Raw genomic sequence first — 19129 nt, 5'->3', positions numbered from 1 at the left:
TGCCTTCCCCTGATTTGTTTTGAATATGACCAGATTGTTCCATTTGTAAATCCTTTCCCATGCATTTCCAAGCACTTCACAGGATCCCTACCTATCTGCTCCTCATCTGGGATGCTCATGATCTTCATTGCCTCCATGGTCTCCTGAAACATATCCTTGTCTTGTTGACCCGGAATCGTAACATGCCCATTTGAAAGAAATCTGTACTTGTTGTAAGGCTCCAACAGCAGATCAGCTTAAGGGAGAGGAAGATACAAGGAATTATTGTAGCCTTCATTATAGGTAACAAGCTAGCATTCTTTGAAGCAGCTGAGGGTATATGCTTTCCTGGAGCTACCAAAATGAATACAGGCAGTCCCCGAGTTACACGGATCCGACTTGTCGAATCCGCAGTTACGAACAGGGTTTTTCTCGCCCCGGAGGACAGGAGCAGCAGGATGCCCAGATGCGCCACACCGCGGTCCCGCCGCTCGCGTCCTCCAGGGCGAGAAAAGCTGCTCCGCGTCTCCCTGGTCTGCTGGGGGGGGGGGGGCGCACCCAAGCTGCTCTGCCCCAGGCGTCCAAGTCAGCCGCTGCTGAAACTGACCAGTGCTGACTACAGGAAGCCCGAGGCAGAGTTGCTCTGCCCCGGGCTTCCTGGAATCAGCCGCTGATCAGTTTCAGGAGCAGCTTACTTGGGGACACCTGGGGTTCTTAAGTTGAATCTGTATGCAAGTCGGAACTGGCGTCCAGATTCAGCCTGTTGAAACTGACCAGCGGCTGATTCCAGGAAGCCCGGGGCAGAGCAACTCTGCCTCGGGCTTCCTGTAGTCAGCCGCTGGTCAGTTTCAGCAGCGGCTGAATCTGGACACCAGTTCTGACCTACATACAGATTCAACTTAAGAACAAACCTACAGTCCCTATCTTGTACATAACCCGGGGACTGCCTGTAAACTGCTTTGAACAAGCTTCCAACAAAATCATTTATGACCATCTGCAGTCTTGATTTTAACATTTGCTAGTTCCCATTTTTTTAAAAAGCCCACAACCAAAACATTGTTCCCAAACATTCCCTCTCCTGCCAAACCATCAGCACTGAAGGCAAGAATACCTAACAGGGACAAAAGACAAGACAGATTTTGTTATTCTGGTCTAAAATCTGACTAGACACCCAAGCAAGTTGGGTACCTGATTATTTTTGAAGATCTGTCCTTCAGAGGTTTTTTTTTTGGGGGGGGGGGGGGTCCCAAGCAAATCGGAACAGTCTTGCTGGGTTAACCAGGGTTTAGGGTTAGATCGGTTAAAGTTTCTCTTATAGCAGTACTTCTGTAGTTACAGATCAGAACACTCTTCTGCCCAGACACTTGTTTTTTTCCCCTCTAGCCCATCTTCCAGCATACTGCCAAAGCAGACAGTGATTCTTGGATCCTACTTGCATTAGGAGCAGGCACTGCCTTGGCAAAGGCATACAGCTTCTGGTTCCCTGTATGGTTTGAAACCAGTTATAAGAGGTCACCACCCAGCTCTAGAACGGTATGTTCTGCTATTAATGCTATGAAGAAGGTTCTTTTCTTGTCCCCCCCCCCCCCACCTCTCCAATCTGTGTGCCCTCTCCCATGACAAATTTAGATTGCTTACTTAACAGGAAATTTATATTGATATCTTGAAGTATTGTGCTAGCAGAGTACGGGCACACCTAGTGCTGCATAGGTGCCAAATATTATTCTGCATTTTGTTAATTACCAGGTTTATAATAAGATAATGCATTCTATTAAACTTGCTCTATATTAGACAAGACTGAACAGAGAACAATAGTTCAGCTAAGGAAGGGTGTGGGGCCATCATTGTCAGGGGTATCACTGCAGGAAGGAAAAAAAAAGAAAGATTAAGGTACTAGCTGAAAGGAGAGGTCTTGCTTAGCAAACAAACAGTGGGAGGCAATTTCAAGATTTGGAACAGGAGAAGTACTAAGGCCTAAACTGCAAGTGTTTGAAATATTTGGCAGTTGGGGAAAGGGAACCTAGTTACAGCACAAGGTACTCACTCTTTAGGTGCTCTCCTGCCCCGGACAACAGGTAGTAGAAGATATGAAAAGTTCTCTCGTCTTTGGCTTGACGAATTGCACGTGATTTCTCCAAAAGATCTTCACAGAATAAAGGAAGAACAAGGAGACTAACAAGTAACTTCCCATTCCAATCTCATTGTAAGAAAGAGGTTCTATTTGGGGTCAGTGCCCTTAGAGTAGGATGCAAGACTGACTTGTGAATAAAAGGGAGGAAAGACATGCCACATTCCTCATTCCCCTGGTTAAAAGTTGAAAGAAGTGGAATCCCAAGTCCATTCAGCATGTCACAGCTTAAAATGCCACTTTATCCCATAACATCAGAATTATTTAATCCAGAAGAGATTCTTGATAATAGCAGCAACATAGGTTCTAAAATGGTACACCATTTTTAAAGATTTTTTTTTTTAACTTGCAGATAAAACTAGGGATCTTAACAGGGATTTCTCTAGCCTAAGGCAATAGGTGTTGACTGAAAGCTAGGGCTCTCTGACTTCATTGCTCGAGCTGGCAGATGCTATTCGGCTGTACACAGGCAGGTAGATATCAACATTCCCACTTCCCCCAACCTGTAATTTATTTTATTAAGTGGCTCCAAAGAAAGGATACAAGTTTCAATATTGGCTCCCACAATGTAGCCATTGACATCAAAGTTGATTCTTATGAACTTGCCCTAAGAAAGATGAGCAGAAATTAATGTTACTTTATGCTATCACAACTAGAGCAAAATGATATAGGTTCCACTATGGAACAGTAAGGCCTAAGAACACTTACCAGCCAAGACAAATTTTAAAACAGAACAAAAGCCCAGCCAGCACATAACACTTGCTGATCATGGAGCAATTTAACCACCTTGAAACTATAAATTACTTCTATGACAGACATAGGGCCATCAAATTACATGGCTTTCAGATGGCTTAGGCATCAGGAAATCTGTTTAGGTTTCATTCTGAAGTAGATCCCCTCCACCTTCTCAGTAGCAGGTACCATAAGTAGACAGGACATTCTACATTTACCACCATTACCACAGCTCCACTTCAACTTCAGTTTTGTTTCAAATGTAGCTTCCCATCTCTTAGAAGCTTTCCACTGCCCTCCAGGATTACTACAATAAGGGTCACGTTTCCTTGAGAGAAAAGTGAACGATAGACTGAAGCTGAAGTAGCAGCACAGGGAGCCCTGGCAAAGGTTCAACAACTTGCATACCAGGCCATCTGCAGATAATTCTATGACAAGTGAAAACTGTGTCGCAGTTTCACTTAATTGAAAATAGTTACAGGAAAGAACATCCCAGGATTACATATCAGATACCAAAGTAAAGAAAGACTCTCAATTCATTCAACTAATGGCTTCTCCCTCTGGAATTTTGGGCACAACTACTAATGCAAGACAACAATACTCACAAATCTCGAGGAGTTGTCATTCTTCACAGTCTTGGCATTTCCAAAGGCCTCCAAAATAGGGTTAGCCTGAAGCAACTGTCTCTCAAGCTCTCCCTAGACAGAAAACCAGAAGTGGATGAAGACACTTTTTAAACACCTTAAACCAGAGGATCAATGTTTCTCTCATATCAACCTGGCACTATGTAGAGAAGCCACACTGAATCTTTGGTAATATTCCCCTAAACATATATTTTAGAAAGCCAATGATTCTTCCCCCAGATCATGTCTATATCCCAGCAACACTGTGCATCCCATGCGGAAAAATAAAACAAACCTGGCTTTCGGTTGGGAGAGCGCCCTGGATTCTGCAAGAGGATGAGCTCACCAGTAAATCGTCATAAATCAAATTTGGGGTTTGGGACAATAGTTTGCTTGCACTAAGGTTCTTGCATCTACACAGACCAGCAAAAGCCTCCTTTGTGGGAATGCAACAAAAGGTAAGTAGTGGTAGCAGAGTATAAGCGTGTTATCTGCTGCTCTTTTACTTCCATACACTCCTCTCCCCCCAAAGATAAGGGAAGGAGAGAGACCAACCAGATTCCTGAATACCTGAATCAAGTATTTGTATACTGCAGAAGCACTGGGTGGGCAGAGGAGGAGTTGCCCGTTGGTGGCCCTGCTGACCAAGAGATGCAATGCGAGCTTTGGCACGAGTGGTTGCTCAGCATCCACTAGTGATGTTAGATATCATGTAATTGAAGTGTCGTGTAACTCCACAACTATTTGCTAGTTTCCAGGCGCAGGGCTGGCAACCAGTGCACTCCCAGAGCTCCTGCTACTATGCACTGCTGCCTCTGCATCAGAGGCTGGGTGACAGGCAGGAGCTGGTCCATGAGGGAAGCTAGTTTAGAAACCGCTCTCTCTGCAGACAGGCTGCCTGGCACTCTGCTGCTGCCTGTATATCCAAGGCAGCAGTGCAGAGGGAGCTGGGGAGCTTAAATTGGCTTTTAAGCCAGCTCCCCCTAGCACTGGCTCCTGCTTGCCCTCCCCGCTCCCGCTGCATCTGTAGGATGCGGGGGGGGGGGGAGGGGGGCGGGAGGAGGTTTTCAGGAGCTGGCTCCCAGCACATATTGGCTCTACTATCCCCCACCACCCTCCACACTGCTACTTCTCTATTCAAGGCAGCAGTATGCAGGGCGGGGGGAGGAGAAGAGAGGGAAAGCAGATTCAGTGCTCACAGGGAGCCAGCTTTTAAGAAGCACCTGATCCTGCTCTCCCCTACCACTTGCTGCACCTCTGATAGAGAGGCATCAAGGGGGAGGGAGACAATGTGTGTAGTCAACAAGATTAACCAATAAGTCTGGACTTATCTGTTAATCATAGTCCTCTACATGACATCGTCCCTGGCACCCACTATGGGTGCTCCCACTCTGGACCACCCACAGAGTCAGCACTATGCTCCCAAATACTGAAAATAAATGAGTTACGGTCTCTTCTTTTAATAGTAGAGAGTAAGCCTTCAGGAATACCAGCTAAATGGGAATAGAGTCCAACATTTTTGTCCATGAGCGTGGATCCCAGGACTCAGATTGCAAAGTGTGTTTACAGGACAAAGTACTTCTATGGCTCCTTTTCATCTAAAACTTCATTTATCAACATTAGTCAAACCTCATGTTGCCTCTATAGGTGTGTAAGATAAATATTCGCCCCCTTAAGGACAGTAAAAATGAGGCAGAGATATGAAATGACTTGCCCAAAACTTAAAACTTGGAATTAGAACTCTGGCATTTTTAGTTCTTATTGATGCATTCAGGTCACAGTTTTCCTTTAAAAGCCTAAAGTACAGAGTCAACCATTTCTATTAATCTGAAGAGTTACACACAGAAGAGACCACCTCAGCTAAGTTTCTATTCACTTTGCCACAAGTGCATATAAAATGATAGTTTAGTTACAGGAAAGGAACAGGCTGCTACAACAGCCATCCCTCCCATAAGGTCACACTTTGGCTGTGCTGGGAAGAAAACCTCAAACTTGCTATAAAAAGTCTGTCCGTAATTTTGAGTTTCTCCTGCTATTCTGGCACACATGTGAGCTGCAACACCCATCCCAACTCTCCAGCAGTTCTCATCCTGAGTGATCCAGCAGTGAAGTTCTAATCCTGTTTGTGACTGCAATCTGTTGCCATGGAAATAAGTGATGTCACAAATTCAACATTACAGCTTCACTGCTGGACAAAGGGAAAAGATCAAAAGACTATTTAGATTAAAATAGCAGTAAGACTTTGGCATTAAATATATTTAAGTATTCAGCTAAAAAATATCAAGCTGGCATGGCCATATTTAACTACACTAGAAGTGGAAAATGACAGCTAAGAGTCTCATAGCAACATGTGCATTGTGGGCAAATTAATCCTTTCATGTTTTTTAACCTCAGGAATGGAGGGTGCAATTAGTGACACATGGAAGTTGGACTCAGAAGCCCTGAGAAGGGGAGGAACAAGAGAATCTAGAGGAAAAGGAGACTTGTAGTAGGCATATAGCATGTCATCTGCCTATAGGCAGATGACAATGGTAAGTAGGGACTATGAAGAGCATGGCGGAGCTAAAGCTACCAAATGGACTAATCATGGGAAGCAGGGCTCCGCAGAATGTTGCAGTGTAGCAGGAATACCAAATCCTTTGCAGAAGCAAATTCTCAGTATACTACTATAATGCTCCATCTGATTAGGAGGCTATTACCATAAAAGCAGTAGCATATGTAACCTGAACATTGCCTGTGTGTTAGTTTTAAGTAGAGCATGCTTTTGATGTTGTATTTAAATAGCCCACATAGGCATTCAGGTGGTACCTCATAGGAGGAAGCAGCATTCACATCTCTGCAGCCATTGTTTGACTGAAGATTGTTTTTGCAAGGCTCACTAGGTAGAAGTAGCAGCATGCTAAGGACTCTTTCCAATAGGAAGAGAAACTTGTTTTGAGCTATGAAACCTTACAATTCTCAGAATTCAATAGGAACAGCTGAGATCCTATAATTAATACATCAACCTTTCTGCACCTGTAAGTGCAGGTCCCGGACCCAGTTACATACAGAATGTTTTTAGAATTGGTTAGTATTTGAGATGGGTAAATCCTGGACTCCACATGCAAACTGTTGCAGTACCAAGTTCTAGATCTACTAGCATATAGTGGACATGTGCAGCTAATCACTTTGTGCCTTCTATCTCTGATTTCATATTAATTTAAGTTAGCTACTGAAAACTCAACTCCATATACTCCCAACTTCTGTAAACTTTTTTTTTTTTTTTTTTTTTTTTTTAAGAGAAGCTGCCATATGCCAGAAAAGGAACCTTGCCAGTCCCATATTTAAAAATAAAAATCATGAGTCAAGCCCCAGAAAAATCAGCAGATTTATTTTTTAAAAATCATTCCATTTTAAAAACATAAGTTTTGGTTTCTTTTTCCCCCCTGCTCTGAGCCTTTATGATTCACGAGTGCAAACATCTCTCAGCCATGAGATACACAAACTACCCTTAAAAACAGGGAAGGCAGAGATGGTCAAGAAACATGATTCCAGCAGCTAATGCTTTAAGAAAACAGCACCGGTCACTACATCACTTAGGATAAAAATTGCAAGAGTTTCAACATGGCATTTGAATTTGATGGGAAAAAAAGTCAACTTTAGTTTTGAAGATAGCTCTTTATTCTTTCAGGATTTAAGAACTGAATTGAGGCACAGAGCAAACATGGAAAGCTTCAATCACAATTTACTTGTCCCATTCCCTGATACGCAATTTGATTAAATGAAACTGGGGATTTTAATGTTGCATATCCTAAACGCAGCCTCACCTTGCCTAGTAGCAATTACCATAAAATGCTGTGATTTACTTTAAAAAAAAATTAACCATTCCTTTAGAATCCTCACAAATAGAAATCAGTACAGTGAAAAGGGTGCTCCCCCACGGCAGTTGAGAGAAAGATTTTGAACAGCTATAATTTGAAAAAAGTAGGAACTCCGATACTTCAGTTGTAAGTAGGGTTGCCAGGTGTCCGGTTTTCTGACAGTCCGTTATTTGCATCGTCTGTCCGGTAGAAATTCAGAAAACACCAGACATGTGCAATGTCTGGTATTTTCTGAATTCCCAGCTGGGCACCAGATGGAAGCCTGGCAGGGGTGGGGGAGCAACTGGGAGGCAGGGCCACGATTAGCGCTAGAAGCCTGTGGTCACATGCAAAATCTGAGGGAGGAGGGGGCAGGGGCTGAGACTCACAGCCACTCCCCCCCCCCCCCCCCCCCCCCCCCCCCCCCGGCCCAGCTTCTGCAGGTGACCCGAGGCTCCCAGTGCCAGTTGTGGCCCCGCCTCTCAGCTGGGAGCCTCTGGCTGTGTGCAGAAGCCAGGCAGGGGGAGTGGCTCCCAGCCATTTCCCTCACCCAGCTTCTACTAGCAACTTCAGGGAGTGCCTGCCAGGGGGCACAGCCCCTTGGGACTCCAGCTGCAGTCAGTGGCTGCACCCCTCCCCCCGCTGCCAGCTCCACTCCCCCCCCCCCCACTCCTCCCATCCAGCCCCACGGCCCCCGCCCCTCCCCTGCTCTGCTTCCTGCCCCCCCCCCTTCCTCCTGGCCAGTCCACCCTCCCTCCACCCCCAGCCAGCTAGCTCGTGGTCATGGACCAGAGCAGGGTCCACCCTCCACCCCCCGCCAGCTCTGCTTCTCACCCCGGCCTCCCCCCCCGGCCAGTCCCCCCCTGCCCATGATCAAGTGTGTCCAGTTTGGTGGGGTCTACCTGGTAACCCTAGTTGTAAGTTCAGTCTCTTGACCAAAAGGATACCAGAAAGATTTGTTGCCTATAGCTTTATACCACTACAGTGCTGCACTGTAAATGCAGAAGACCTAGATTTGTGCTCCATCCTCAATCTAATATTGTCTTCAGTAGGGCCTAACTTAGTGACCTTGGGGGTTACCATGAGCATAGTCTGCAGACTGGTGCCCTTGGATAGTAATATGGTCTCAAAAGGTATTATATTCATCCATAGACACCCAGAGTTGGACTCTGAATTTAGGTCTAAGGAATATGAAGGCCAGCAAGGCTGTAGAGAGGGTTCATTACTATTAGGGAAGTAAAATCCCATTTAATTAGTTAACCCATTAACCGATTAAATGGGGGCAAGCAGGCTGGGCTGCTCCTGCGGGGCTGGATCAACCCCCCAAGCCTGTGATGGGCCTCCCAGGCCTGGAGCAGACCCCTGCCTGTGGCAGGCAGAGAGCAGCTGCTCCATCCCCACTAGTTAACCATTAACAGCTGTAATTGCCATCTAACATTATCTATAATTCTAGTCCTCTTTGATAAGGCTGATAACCAATATGGAGCCAGAGTGGGAGAAAGCGAGTTGCAAGATTCCTGAAGGAAACCTTCCAAATGGAGCTTGAACTCAAATTCACGTGTCAAGTTAGCTAAAGGTTGGTTTATACCATAATCTGGTGATCCTTGGTCTGCTTAGATTACTGAAATTTCATTTAAGATTAAGCAGTAGCAGACTGCTTAATTCCCAATCCTATAATCACTCTTCCACCACACACATGCCAAGAAAAAATAAAAAAGCAAAATTGTTTCTTAATAGAGCTACTGACAGCCCATACCAAAAGCTTTTGTATTTCTCCGAGTCTGGCACATGGAGGCTATGTTTTTGTCTGATTCCAGAAGTCACTCATATGTGCTTACACATACACACCTGCATGCAGAGAGTATCCTTTTCATATACCCTGTACACACACAGCATGACTATTGTTAAATTACCAAGAGAAGGTTTTTACCTAGACACAAAAGATGTGTTTGGCATTTGGATTTCATTATAAAGGTTAGAAGTTAACAGCATTTCCTATGTGAGAAACTGGCTAACAAGCTCGTTGTGTTGGAACATTCAGTACACTCAGGGCAGCAGTTTACTTAACTTTCCCAGCAACTGCACCCAGAGCTAACTTGCTGTGGTAAAAGGCTACACAGTCAGGAAACTTCATCTAGTTACAAACACCATGCACACAGAAGCTCCATATGCAATTCTAGGAAAGCCAGGTTCAGTTCAACTCCCTTTGGTCAGTTCACTATTCAGGAACAGTTTCTCTTAGTGTTCTGGGAAGTTCTACGAGAGACACCTTGTGAATAAATGTGTCATTGACCTAACTGCAGTTACTAGTGGACAGCATTTCACAAAAGTTTGTTGTGAGTAGCAGAACAGAACTGTGAGTTATCTACAGGACTGTTCTAGCTGCAGGAAGTGACACTAGTGTGAAGTGAAAAGGTGCTTAAAATCACACAATGGGACAAAATGCATTCCTTGTGCAGAACGTGCAGAAAACGTGCAGCTCACCTAAGAGGATACAACTGATGAGTTCGGCAATAATCCATCAAAGGGAGAGGGAGGGGGGAAAAAATATAAGTGAGACAACTTCAAAAAACCCATGTTCTATTAGTTACAGAACTTTTACTTGGGTGAAAACATCTGTTTCACTCAAATCTTCAGCTGATAACTATGAACCACTCCAAATTGACCTATAAAACACTCAGCAGCCAAACTCAAGATACAGGGATTCAAATCAAGGAAGCCACATCTCTAGGGACTGGGTCACTTCAGTGGCTTGGATTTATCACAAATTATAGGAATGAGTCGGACTGATGTGTGATTACTTCTAAACTGTACCCTATACATGAAATCAAGATACAGTGAAAAAGTTTATCCCTTGTAGATCTCCAATGAAGCCAATGGAATTATGAGGGAGAATGGTCTGATTTGTAGGGTGTTTTTAAGCCATATGTAAAACGGTCATGGCTCCATAGTTCACGGTCTCCCTACTCCACTGATACATGTTTTATTTGACCAGTATCAACCAAAATATCTCCTAGTGTACCATTACTTAAGTGGTCAGCATGATAGTACCATATCTTTGTAGTGAACCTACCTGGTCTTTTTTACTCTTGTGTGACGAAGCAACATGAGCCAGATACTGAATGACCTTCTTTGTATTCTCGGTCTTACCAGCTCCCGATTCACCTCTGCAAAGACAGTCTGGGATTCATTCAAGAACAAGATGAGGGTAAAATGCATTCACACTTTAAATCCCACACTTTTCAGCTGACCACAGGTCTTAAAGCAATGTTTAATGGCATGAATGCAATTAGAGACACTTGCCCTAATAGAAAACCTGAGCATATTAAATGAACAGAAAAGCAACCCGTACTATGTTCTAGTACTATTGCTCAGCCAGTTTCTTGTGACTTGGGGGGAAGCAAGTGAAGAGTGGGGATACAGGGAAGAGAGAAGGGGGAAAAAAATGAAAAGGAAATTTTGCTTTCCTGTTACTTGGCAGCCTTCACATGCAAGTGGCTGAGGAATAATCGGTTGGGGGTGGGGGACGACACCAAGGCAATTAGGGAAATTCCTTTTAAGGAATTCACTTAAGCAAAAAAATCTAAACTCCTTCAGCACCAGAAAGTAACAGGGTCTGTAGATCAGTTTCACTTTTAGGCTCAGAAGAAATCCAAGTGTTGCGTAGGCACATTATTCACTGTAACCTCAGCCTAGGCTATTGCCTTCCTCATTGCTTTATTGACAGTGTGCATACACCCCCTCTCCCCCCCACTGCTACTCCTAGGTCTTCTAAAGTCCTTTCCAAATATCAATAAAGCAACATCACCACTAGAGAGTCATCTTAAGATCATTTATTTCCTGCTCATGCAGGAGACAATCCTCCTGCAGAAAGAGAATATAGGTAGGCAGGGATGGATGTTAAATGATAGGAAATAAAGAGACAGATGTTCCCTAGCTTTTATAGTATCGTGTGACCTACTGATTCTAGTAAACTCTCAATTAAGAGCCCTCCAGAAGGATTTTAACAAGAGCTGACAGCAAGACAAGCTGAGGAATGTAAATACTCACGTGCACAGAATGGATTGATCCTCTCGATCTGAAACAAAACAAAACAGGATCAGACAAGCCAAAACTCACTTCTGCCTCCTCTGCATAAGCTATTAAGTCCAGAAAGTATACTGACATTCCCCAAAACATCCTCATGCAAGTGTCTTCAGAAGTGTGACCCACTATCTCTAACAATCTTGGAATAGTTCCTTCCTTCTCCTCAAATCCTAAAGGTGGCACCATTATCTATCCAGATGTAATCCTTATGCTGCTTTTTCTAGGGTGTGAACCGATTTCCATCACCATCACTACCACCCCCATCTGAGTTGTTCCTGTGCCTCCTGAACTATTTGCTACTGTACGCAAACTATGCCATGCAATTCCAACCCTGCCACATGGTTACTGGGAACATTGACCTATCCTTATTAGTAAGAGAGGCCTAAGCATTAACTACATCTTTAGCTGACCTGGGGATACCAGAGTGCAACAAGCAGTGCCTCAAGATTCTTGTATTAGCAATTCTTTCATGTGGCAAGTTGAGGACGGAGACACTGTACTACTAGATATAAAAATTTGCCACATTAAAAACAAAATTAAGGTTGTGATGTCAAATACAGGAAGTGCCAGAATTAAGGCTGGCCACAAACCTGAATTTGGATCCCTTGTGTACATGCTGACACACAAGACCCTTGCCTCATTGAATGCAGAATGGATGGTGCTCAATGTGTAACTGGTTAACATTTCAGTGTAGTGCCCTGAATTTACTATATATCATCCAAACTGCATTGAATTCATAGCTATTAGTTTCTGCATAGATTTTACTATAGCACTATATCAGGTTTTTAAAAACATTAGTGAATTTTCGATCACGACACCCCTATCCTCCAGTCTAATTTTCCTTCCCTACCCCCCCTAGTTTCCACTTCCCTTCCTGTTCAAGGTCCGCTCATGCCCTCCACATCCCTACCAGTCCTATCATCCCCTTCATAGTCCCTACCATTCCTAAGCCTATATCTACTTCCTACTATTATCCCTCTCATTCTTATCTTCCCCTGCCTCACTCTTATCCTTCCTTTTCTCCCTCCACTACCCTAGAGTTTCATCATCACTTTCCCCTCCTGTTCCTCATTTTGGTAGCTTCCTCCTGCATGCTTATTGGCCATCAGAGAAAAGTTTCTATGCTCAGCTGGAGCCCAGTGCCATGACAGCTCCCAGTAGCTAATAATTACAAGGAGAGACTTAGCCCAGGGATGGAAAATGCCTAGTTACTGTGTGGGACAACACTGCTTCTATGAAGTTTGGTTTCACATGGGAGCTATGGAGATGCAGCATGCTCTGTGAAGACTTGACTCTTCAAGAATTTAGCTACCAACCATGTTTGAGCATAATGTGGTGAGATTTTTCAGAATGCCATACACCAGGGATGGGGAACCTTTTCTGGGTCAGGAGCCACTGACCCACAGGAAAAACCAACACAAAAACAAAACAAAAAACCCAAACAAAAAATAAAAAACAGTTGGGGGTGCACAAAAATTAAGCAAAAAATCCTCACTGGTGTGGCCCCTTTGACTAGGGATGTTCAATTTAGATTAACTGGCTAATTGAATAGTTGATGCAAATTGCATCAACTATTCAGTTAGTCGATGAGGCCGCCTCTGCCTTTCAAGTGTAGCAACAGCTACAGGGCTGTTGCTACGTTTCAAAGGCAAAAGCTCTGGGGGAAGCATGGGGCTAGCAGGGGACTCAAGTAGTCCACTGGCAATGTAGCGTTTCAAAAGCATCAGCGTTGCATGGAGCCTGGGGTCAGCGGGGGGCAGGGGAGTGCCCCTAGCTGACCCCAAGCTGCATGTGGTGTTTCAAAGCAGCAGTGCAGTGCTGCTACTTTGAAGCACCCCCTGCACTTCCCCCACCTTGCTGCCTCTGATCAAGGCAGGAAAGGCTGAAGGGGGGGGGGGGGACACGACTATTTGACTAGTGTGCCAACATCTGATAAGCGTTTGCTTATTGGATAGTAGACTAGTCGTCCACCACCCTACTCCTGACTGAGAAGGACAAAGACTCCCCACATTTCTCTTCCACACAAGAGCCAGGGAGGCCCAAGCTAGTAGATTGTGTGCTCCAGCCCCGTGAGGGATGGTTTGGTGGCAGGGGGAGAGGGAACTGGCCCCCAGGGCATGCTCCCCAATAGTGGGGGGACTCCAAACCTCAGGGGCCAGATCCAGACAAGCTGGGGCCCACATCTGGCCCCAGGTTCCCCATTCCTGCCATACACAGAGCTTAGCACAAAAAAACCCAGCCACATACCTTCCCTATTCCTGTTGGATGTAGAAACAATCATATTGGCCCATTCCTGTAAAAATTCATTCAAACGCAAAAAGTGTCTCACATACTAGGGCAGCCAGCTCACACAAACCTCAGGTCGCTGCTCCAAAATATGGAAATGGAATGACTTCTTAATGAAACTATTTCAAGAGTCCTTTTAAAAAAAAAGAAAACTAGCAAAACATGTATTTTTCCCTGATCTTGTCCTCGGAAGTGATTGAACCATTTTACTGAAGATCGCAAAAAAATATGTAGTGCCAGGTAGGGATGTGAAAGTAACTAACTGTTTACATGGTTAACCCATGAGCCTGGGCTCACGGGTTAACATGCAGTTACACACAGCCCCTTCCTCCCGCCAGCACTTCTGCCTCTCAGAGGCAGTAGCATTGGGGGGGGGGGGGGGGGGGAGAGAGACAGACTGAGCCGGTACACTTAGGGGGGCGGATTAAGAGCCACCTTCCATCACGCACTGGTTTCTGGGGAGCTGACTGTGTCCTGCATGCAACCGCTGACATTTTTTTCAGCGGTTAGATGTTTTAACAAACACATTTTAATATTCCTAGTACAAGGCAAATATTGGATATGGAAAGTCTCACCCTAAATAGTTTAAATCTGGTAAAGTCATCAAAAACAACAGGGTCTTAAAAATGAAGCCTCTGGCAACCTTAACTATAAGTATAATTACCTAAAATGAAATGGCAGACTCTTTAATCACTGAAGAATGTATATTCAGTATAGCCCTTTAAGGAATCCACTGCTGAACAACAGGTTAAGGACAGACCTCAGTTCAGAATGCCACACCCACTAAGGTTTCCAGTCGGTCAATGGATCACCAAGGCACACGCCAGAATGATTCTGCATGACTGGGCACTTGGAGGCTGCATCAGGGAATAACTAATGACTCATCTGCACATAGCCCCAGGTGTTGCATTCAGGAGGACAGACACCTGGTTGGCTTTATAGCGCATTCATATAGAGCTATGGACTTTTGAAAACTGTAACGAGCAGCCCAGCCCATCTGCAGGAAGAGCTTACACTCATTTGGGTACTCAGGGGCTCCTGTTTAAGACAAAATGGTAACATCCCTATCCTTGTGATAAAACACTGACACAGCCACACAAGTGAGATGCTAAAAAGAACAGATGATAGATACTAGAATCAAATTCATACTAATCAAGTGCCCTAGACACAGTGTCTGCCAGAGCAGCAGTTCTCAGACTGAGTTGGGACCACAAAGTGGGTCACAATCCTATTTTAATGGGGTTGCCTGGGTCAGTGTTAATCTCACTGGGACTCAGGACCGAAGATTTGCCCCCCACCCCAGGCCATGTAGTAATTTTGGTTGTCAGAGGGCACTGCATTGCAATGAAGTTTGAAAAATAATGCTGGTATAGAAGAATGTTTTAGAATTTCACATAAGGGAGAGAGATGGTGATTCAGCAGCAGTCTAGTTAATAACGTCTACCTGTGGAAAATATTAAGAGGGCCCCCCCCCCCCCCATACCGTACTAGAGAATTAAACATACAAATTGATGAGCATTCAGGAAAAGTCGTAGACAATAACATTGGACCCTTTCAGTGCTACCTTACCCCCTCCTATTTGGTTTCCCCATGGCTAGCTGCAGCTATGAGTCACCTCCACTTTAAGTCAGCAGGAATGTACCTGCAAGTGCAGGCAAGTCACAGCAGTATGCAGACACTACCATAAAAGGAAACATTCCAGTCTGGAATCTAAGGGGAAATTCTTTCCCATCACTGTAAAACAGCCATCACTGGGATAGCTGGAATTCTTCTAATTGTGTACTGATTGACTCAAATGCTGTGTTGAGCCACAGGAAGTAGGATCCTAGCAGAAGACCAAAGAGAGTTGATGAACTGCTCCCATCAACTTCCCTTACTCTTCTTGTTCAGGTGGAGTTATCAGTCTAGGAAAGAGCAATCAGCGGTAAATTTAGCAGGTCTTCACTAGACTCACTAAAATAGACACACATGGGGATCAACCGCTGCAGCCGTAATTCCGATGGTATGTTTAGACATGGCCTCAGAAGCCCAGCTCCCAACACATCTCCAAAAACTGGCAGCACATGCAAGTTACTTATATTGGGTACCACAACATCAATTGCTTACGATAGGACAATCAAAAGAGTAATTAAAAATAATTATGTCCAAATAAATCTGTTCAGTCTTTCAAGTGCCACTGGACTCCTTTTTATGGTCAATACAGTCTAACACAGTACCTTGCCAACACCCGAAAAGAATTTGCTTGCAGACATTGTCATTCCTCTGAATTATGCATTTAATAAGTAAACCATTAGTCTAATTGTGACAACAAGTTTGTACTTCAGACCAGCTGGCAAAGAAATCTTTGTCCGAGATGTATTTAGTTCTTATTGCCACAATATCAGAGTGCTTACAAACAAGAAATAATCTTAAGGATCCAGAAAGTAATACAAACTTCAAGTTTGAGGTGTTCTGTAATACTCCATGGCTATGTCTACACTGCATGTTTATTTTAGAATAAGCTACTCCAGAAGAAATACTCTGAAATACCTTATTTTGAAGTACTGCGTCTACACTACAAAGAAACCTGAAAATTAGTCTGAGGCAGGCTCTCCTAATGTGAACGTGCTACCTCGATTTAGAGCCCCAGGAAGCACAGGGGAATAATTACTTTGAATGACCTGAGGAAGGAGCTATTTCAAAACAGCTATTTTGGAGGAGGCGTTATTCCTCATGAAATGAGGTTAACACCAAAATAAGCCGCCCATTATTTCAAAATTTCAAAGTAATGGGCTAGCTGTCTAGACGCTCACATAGTTATTTTGGAATAATGCTCCTGTGTAGATGTACCCTAACTGCAAAAAAACCTAACCATTCTTAACCTGTGTAGTCCCAGATAACAGTGTTCATTTAGATGGATTCCAGGACCTGAAAGCATTTGCACAAAAAAAGTCATTAAGGCAAAAGCTGATTTAAAAAAAAAAAAAATGAGATGTATATAGAAATCCTCGATGAAACACTGTACTTTAGCAAATGAACTATAGGAGTTCTGAGACTGCTTTTGCATATGCTAGCACAATGGGCAGGTGGGTACAACCTCAGCTCATGTTTCGGGGGATTTAGGGGTGGGGAGGAAGAGACGTCGGAAGGCTAGAACAGAACATTCAGTTTATGCTAAGCATCTTCGTTACAGAACATCCTAAAAGGCCTCTATCACCCACTTCCTCTGCATGAGCAACTCAGATTTTGAGTCTGCACATCTCCATAAAAGGAGAAGTAATATAGCATTCACACAATGGTGACATCATCTTTCCAGCTAAGAGGAAGTGTATCTGAAAGGCAAAGGCTTGGCTTGCAATCTCCAGCCTATAGCTGACTCATTAAGGCAAAAGGCTTAACCATTTCTAAATGGTTCCGCCCACCTCCTAACCACGGAGCATACTGTCTGGCAGGAGAGAGGCCAGAGAAACTGCCTAGCCCTCTTGGTTTCCGTTACTAAATGTTCCTCTGACAGTTGCTGAAATGGGTTGCATGCAACAGCCTGATCAAATGAGAGGATCAAGCCAGAGTGAGAACTGGACTGATTTAGCCTTAAATGAGTTTTAATCCAGAAAGCATCTCAATCCTGCATCTCTGATTTTACCATGTAATTTTATTATAGCCTTTGCTCCCACACAGAGCAGGCCTTTATCTACATTTGTATATTAGTTCAAGTTTCTCCCCACAGCCACTCCATTGATGGGAGTGCCAGCAGTACAGAATGACCAGTGGTATTTCAACATGTATGCCATCTAGACATGCTGCAAGCAAGATTAGAATCTCTATCATTTAGACAGATTCTCTGCTGCATTTTAACATTCCTATTGGGCAGAAATTTGGAAGCAAAACAGTATAGAAAGTCAAAATGCAAGATTCAAAAACAGAATATAAACATAACCTTAGACATGTATAGCAACAGAACTTCTAGGAATGAATAAAGGGAGAATCACCTGAAGCTAAAATCTTGCTATTTGAAGCTGAAAGTTGTACTAAAAGGTTGAACATGTATAACTTTTTCTATCAATAAATGGAAAAGACATCTAAGCTCATTTCCTAAATCAGCCTTGAACCAGATCCTAGACCCCCTTTCTCCAGTATTAATTTTCCTGTTTCCATATAGATGTGTGGAGTCTACCTGCAATTTTAGGTTACACAAATATTGGAGGAATTCTGACAGCAAACACTTTTTAACTGGTTAACCATCTAATTGAGATTTTACATCCCTATTAGTATGCATTCTCCTGTGCTCATGGGGTCAACACAGTATTCAGCAGAGGGGCAGACAGTCTGAGCTAAAGTGTTATAAACTGGCTAGCGCTTCTGTTTTGGCTTATAAGAATCAATCAGAAGGCATGTAGTAAGCAGTACACCACAGATGCTTTAATAAAAATGGTGTTTCAAAGCAAAAAGACACTTGCAAATTGCATGTGGGACTATTAACTGAGAGAAGCTTCTGCACAGCTCCAAAAATAAGACTCCTTATATAGGTTTCTTCACTAGGCCAATTTTAGGTTCTAGTTTAGAATATCTAAGGGCACTCCTCTTCAGGTACAAATAAATTTTATCTTAAGCTTCAATACTTAAGGGTACATTTATACTAGGGATGTGAACAACTAGTCAACTATCCAATAAGCAAATGCTTATTGGATAGTCGACACACTAGTTATCTAGTCACTACCTCCTACCGCCTCTGATGGAGGCAGCAAAGGGGTGCGGGGCAGTGGAGAGGTAGTACTTCAAAGCAGCAGTGCTGCCTGGGGCCAGACCCCAGGCTTCACATGGTGCTGCTGCTTTGAAATGCCACGTACAGCCTGGGGCCATCTGAGAGTCCCCCGCCGACCCCTGCTCCATGCAGCACTGCCACTTTGAAATGCCATGAGGAACACGGGGCCAACAGGGGAATCCCCTGCTGGCCCTGTGCTCCCAACAGCACTTTTGCCTTTCAATTGCAGCAACAGCCAATTAATTGAAGTTTTACATCCCTCATTTATACTGCAAAATACACTTCCACAGCAGTGAGCATCAGTTTGTCCTATAGCATAAAGACTAGGTCTGTTTCTGTGCAATGCAGATGAACCCTTATGTTTCAGTCCTTTTAGCTCAGGGGTGTGGAACCTTTTTTTGGACAGGCAGGGAAGCTGCCAGAACCAATAAGTATTACTGGTTAAGAGTGATGCTTGCCAGTTACCCTTTCACATCCCTACTAAAAACTGAACAACTGACAGGTGGGAAACAGTCTGGACCTGCTACTTATTCTGCCCGCTGAAGCAAGACAAGCTGATAGGGAGGGAAGGAGGTAATACACAGAGCCAGGCCTGAGAAGCGCATTAGGAGCAAGGAGAGCAATCTTCTAAGGAGAAGCTTTGAAGAAGCCATTAGGGACTAACTCCCTGTTGACACAAAAGGTTGAGTGTAACAGTTCAACAGCCTTATTTGTG

The 19129-nt window shown here is 44.0% G+C and overlaps 1 protein-coding gene across 2 annotated transcripts in view; it reads right to left on the bottom strand.

The window, feature by feature from the left end:
- MYH9 (myosin heavy chain 9) overlaps positions 1-19129 on the bottom strand; it is a 99137-nt gene that overhangs the window by 42017 nt on the left and 37991 nt on the right. For both annotated transcript variants that reach the window (XM_075937802.2, XM_075937811.2), the window contains exons 4-9: positions 11352-11379; positions 10375-10468; positions 3445-3537; positions 2651-2714; positions 2024-2122; positions 92-235 (exon numbers count right to left, since the gene is read on the bottom strand). In XM_075937802.2, coding sequence (XP_075793917.1) covers positions 92-235; positions 2024-2122; positions 2651-2714; positions 3445-3537; positions 10375-10468; positions 11352-11379 — 522 coding nt within the window. The remainder of the gene's footprint in view (positions 1-91; positions 236-2023; positions 2123-2650; positions 2715-3444; positions 3538-10374; positions 10469-11351; positions 11380-19129) is intronic.

Source organism: Pelodiscus sinensis, chromosome 1 (assembly GCF_052426305.1).
Source record: "Pelodiscus sinensis isolate ZL-2025 chromosome 1, ASM5242630v1, whole genome shotgun sequence".
In the NCBI taxonomy this organism is placed as follows: domain Eukaryota; kingdom Metazoa; phylum Chordata; order Testudines; family Trionychidae; genus Pelodiscus; species Pelodiscus sinensis.
The sequence above is the reverse complement of the archived record's forward strand: the minus strand, read 5'-3'. Positions and strand labels throughout refer to the sequence as shown.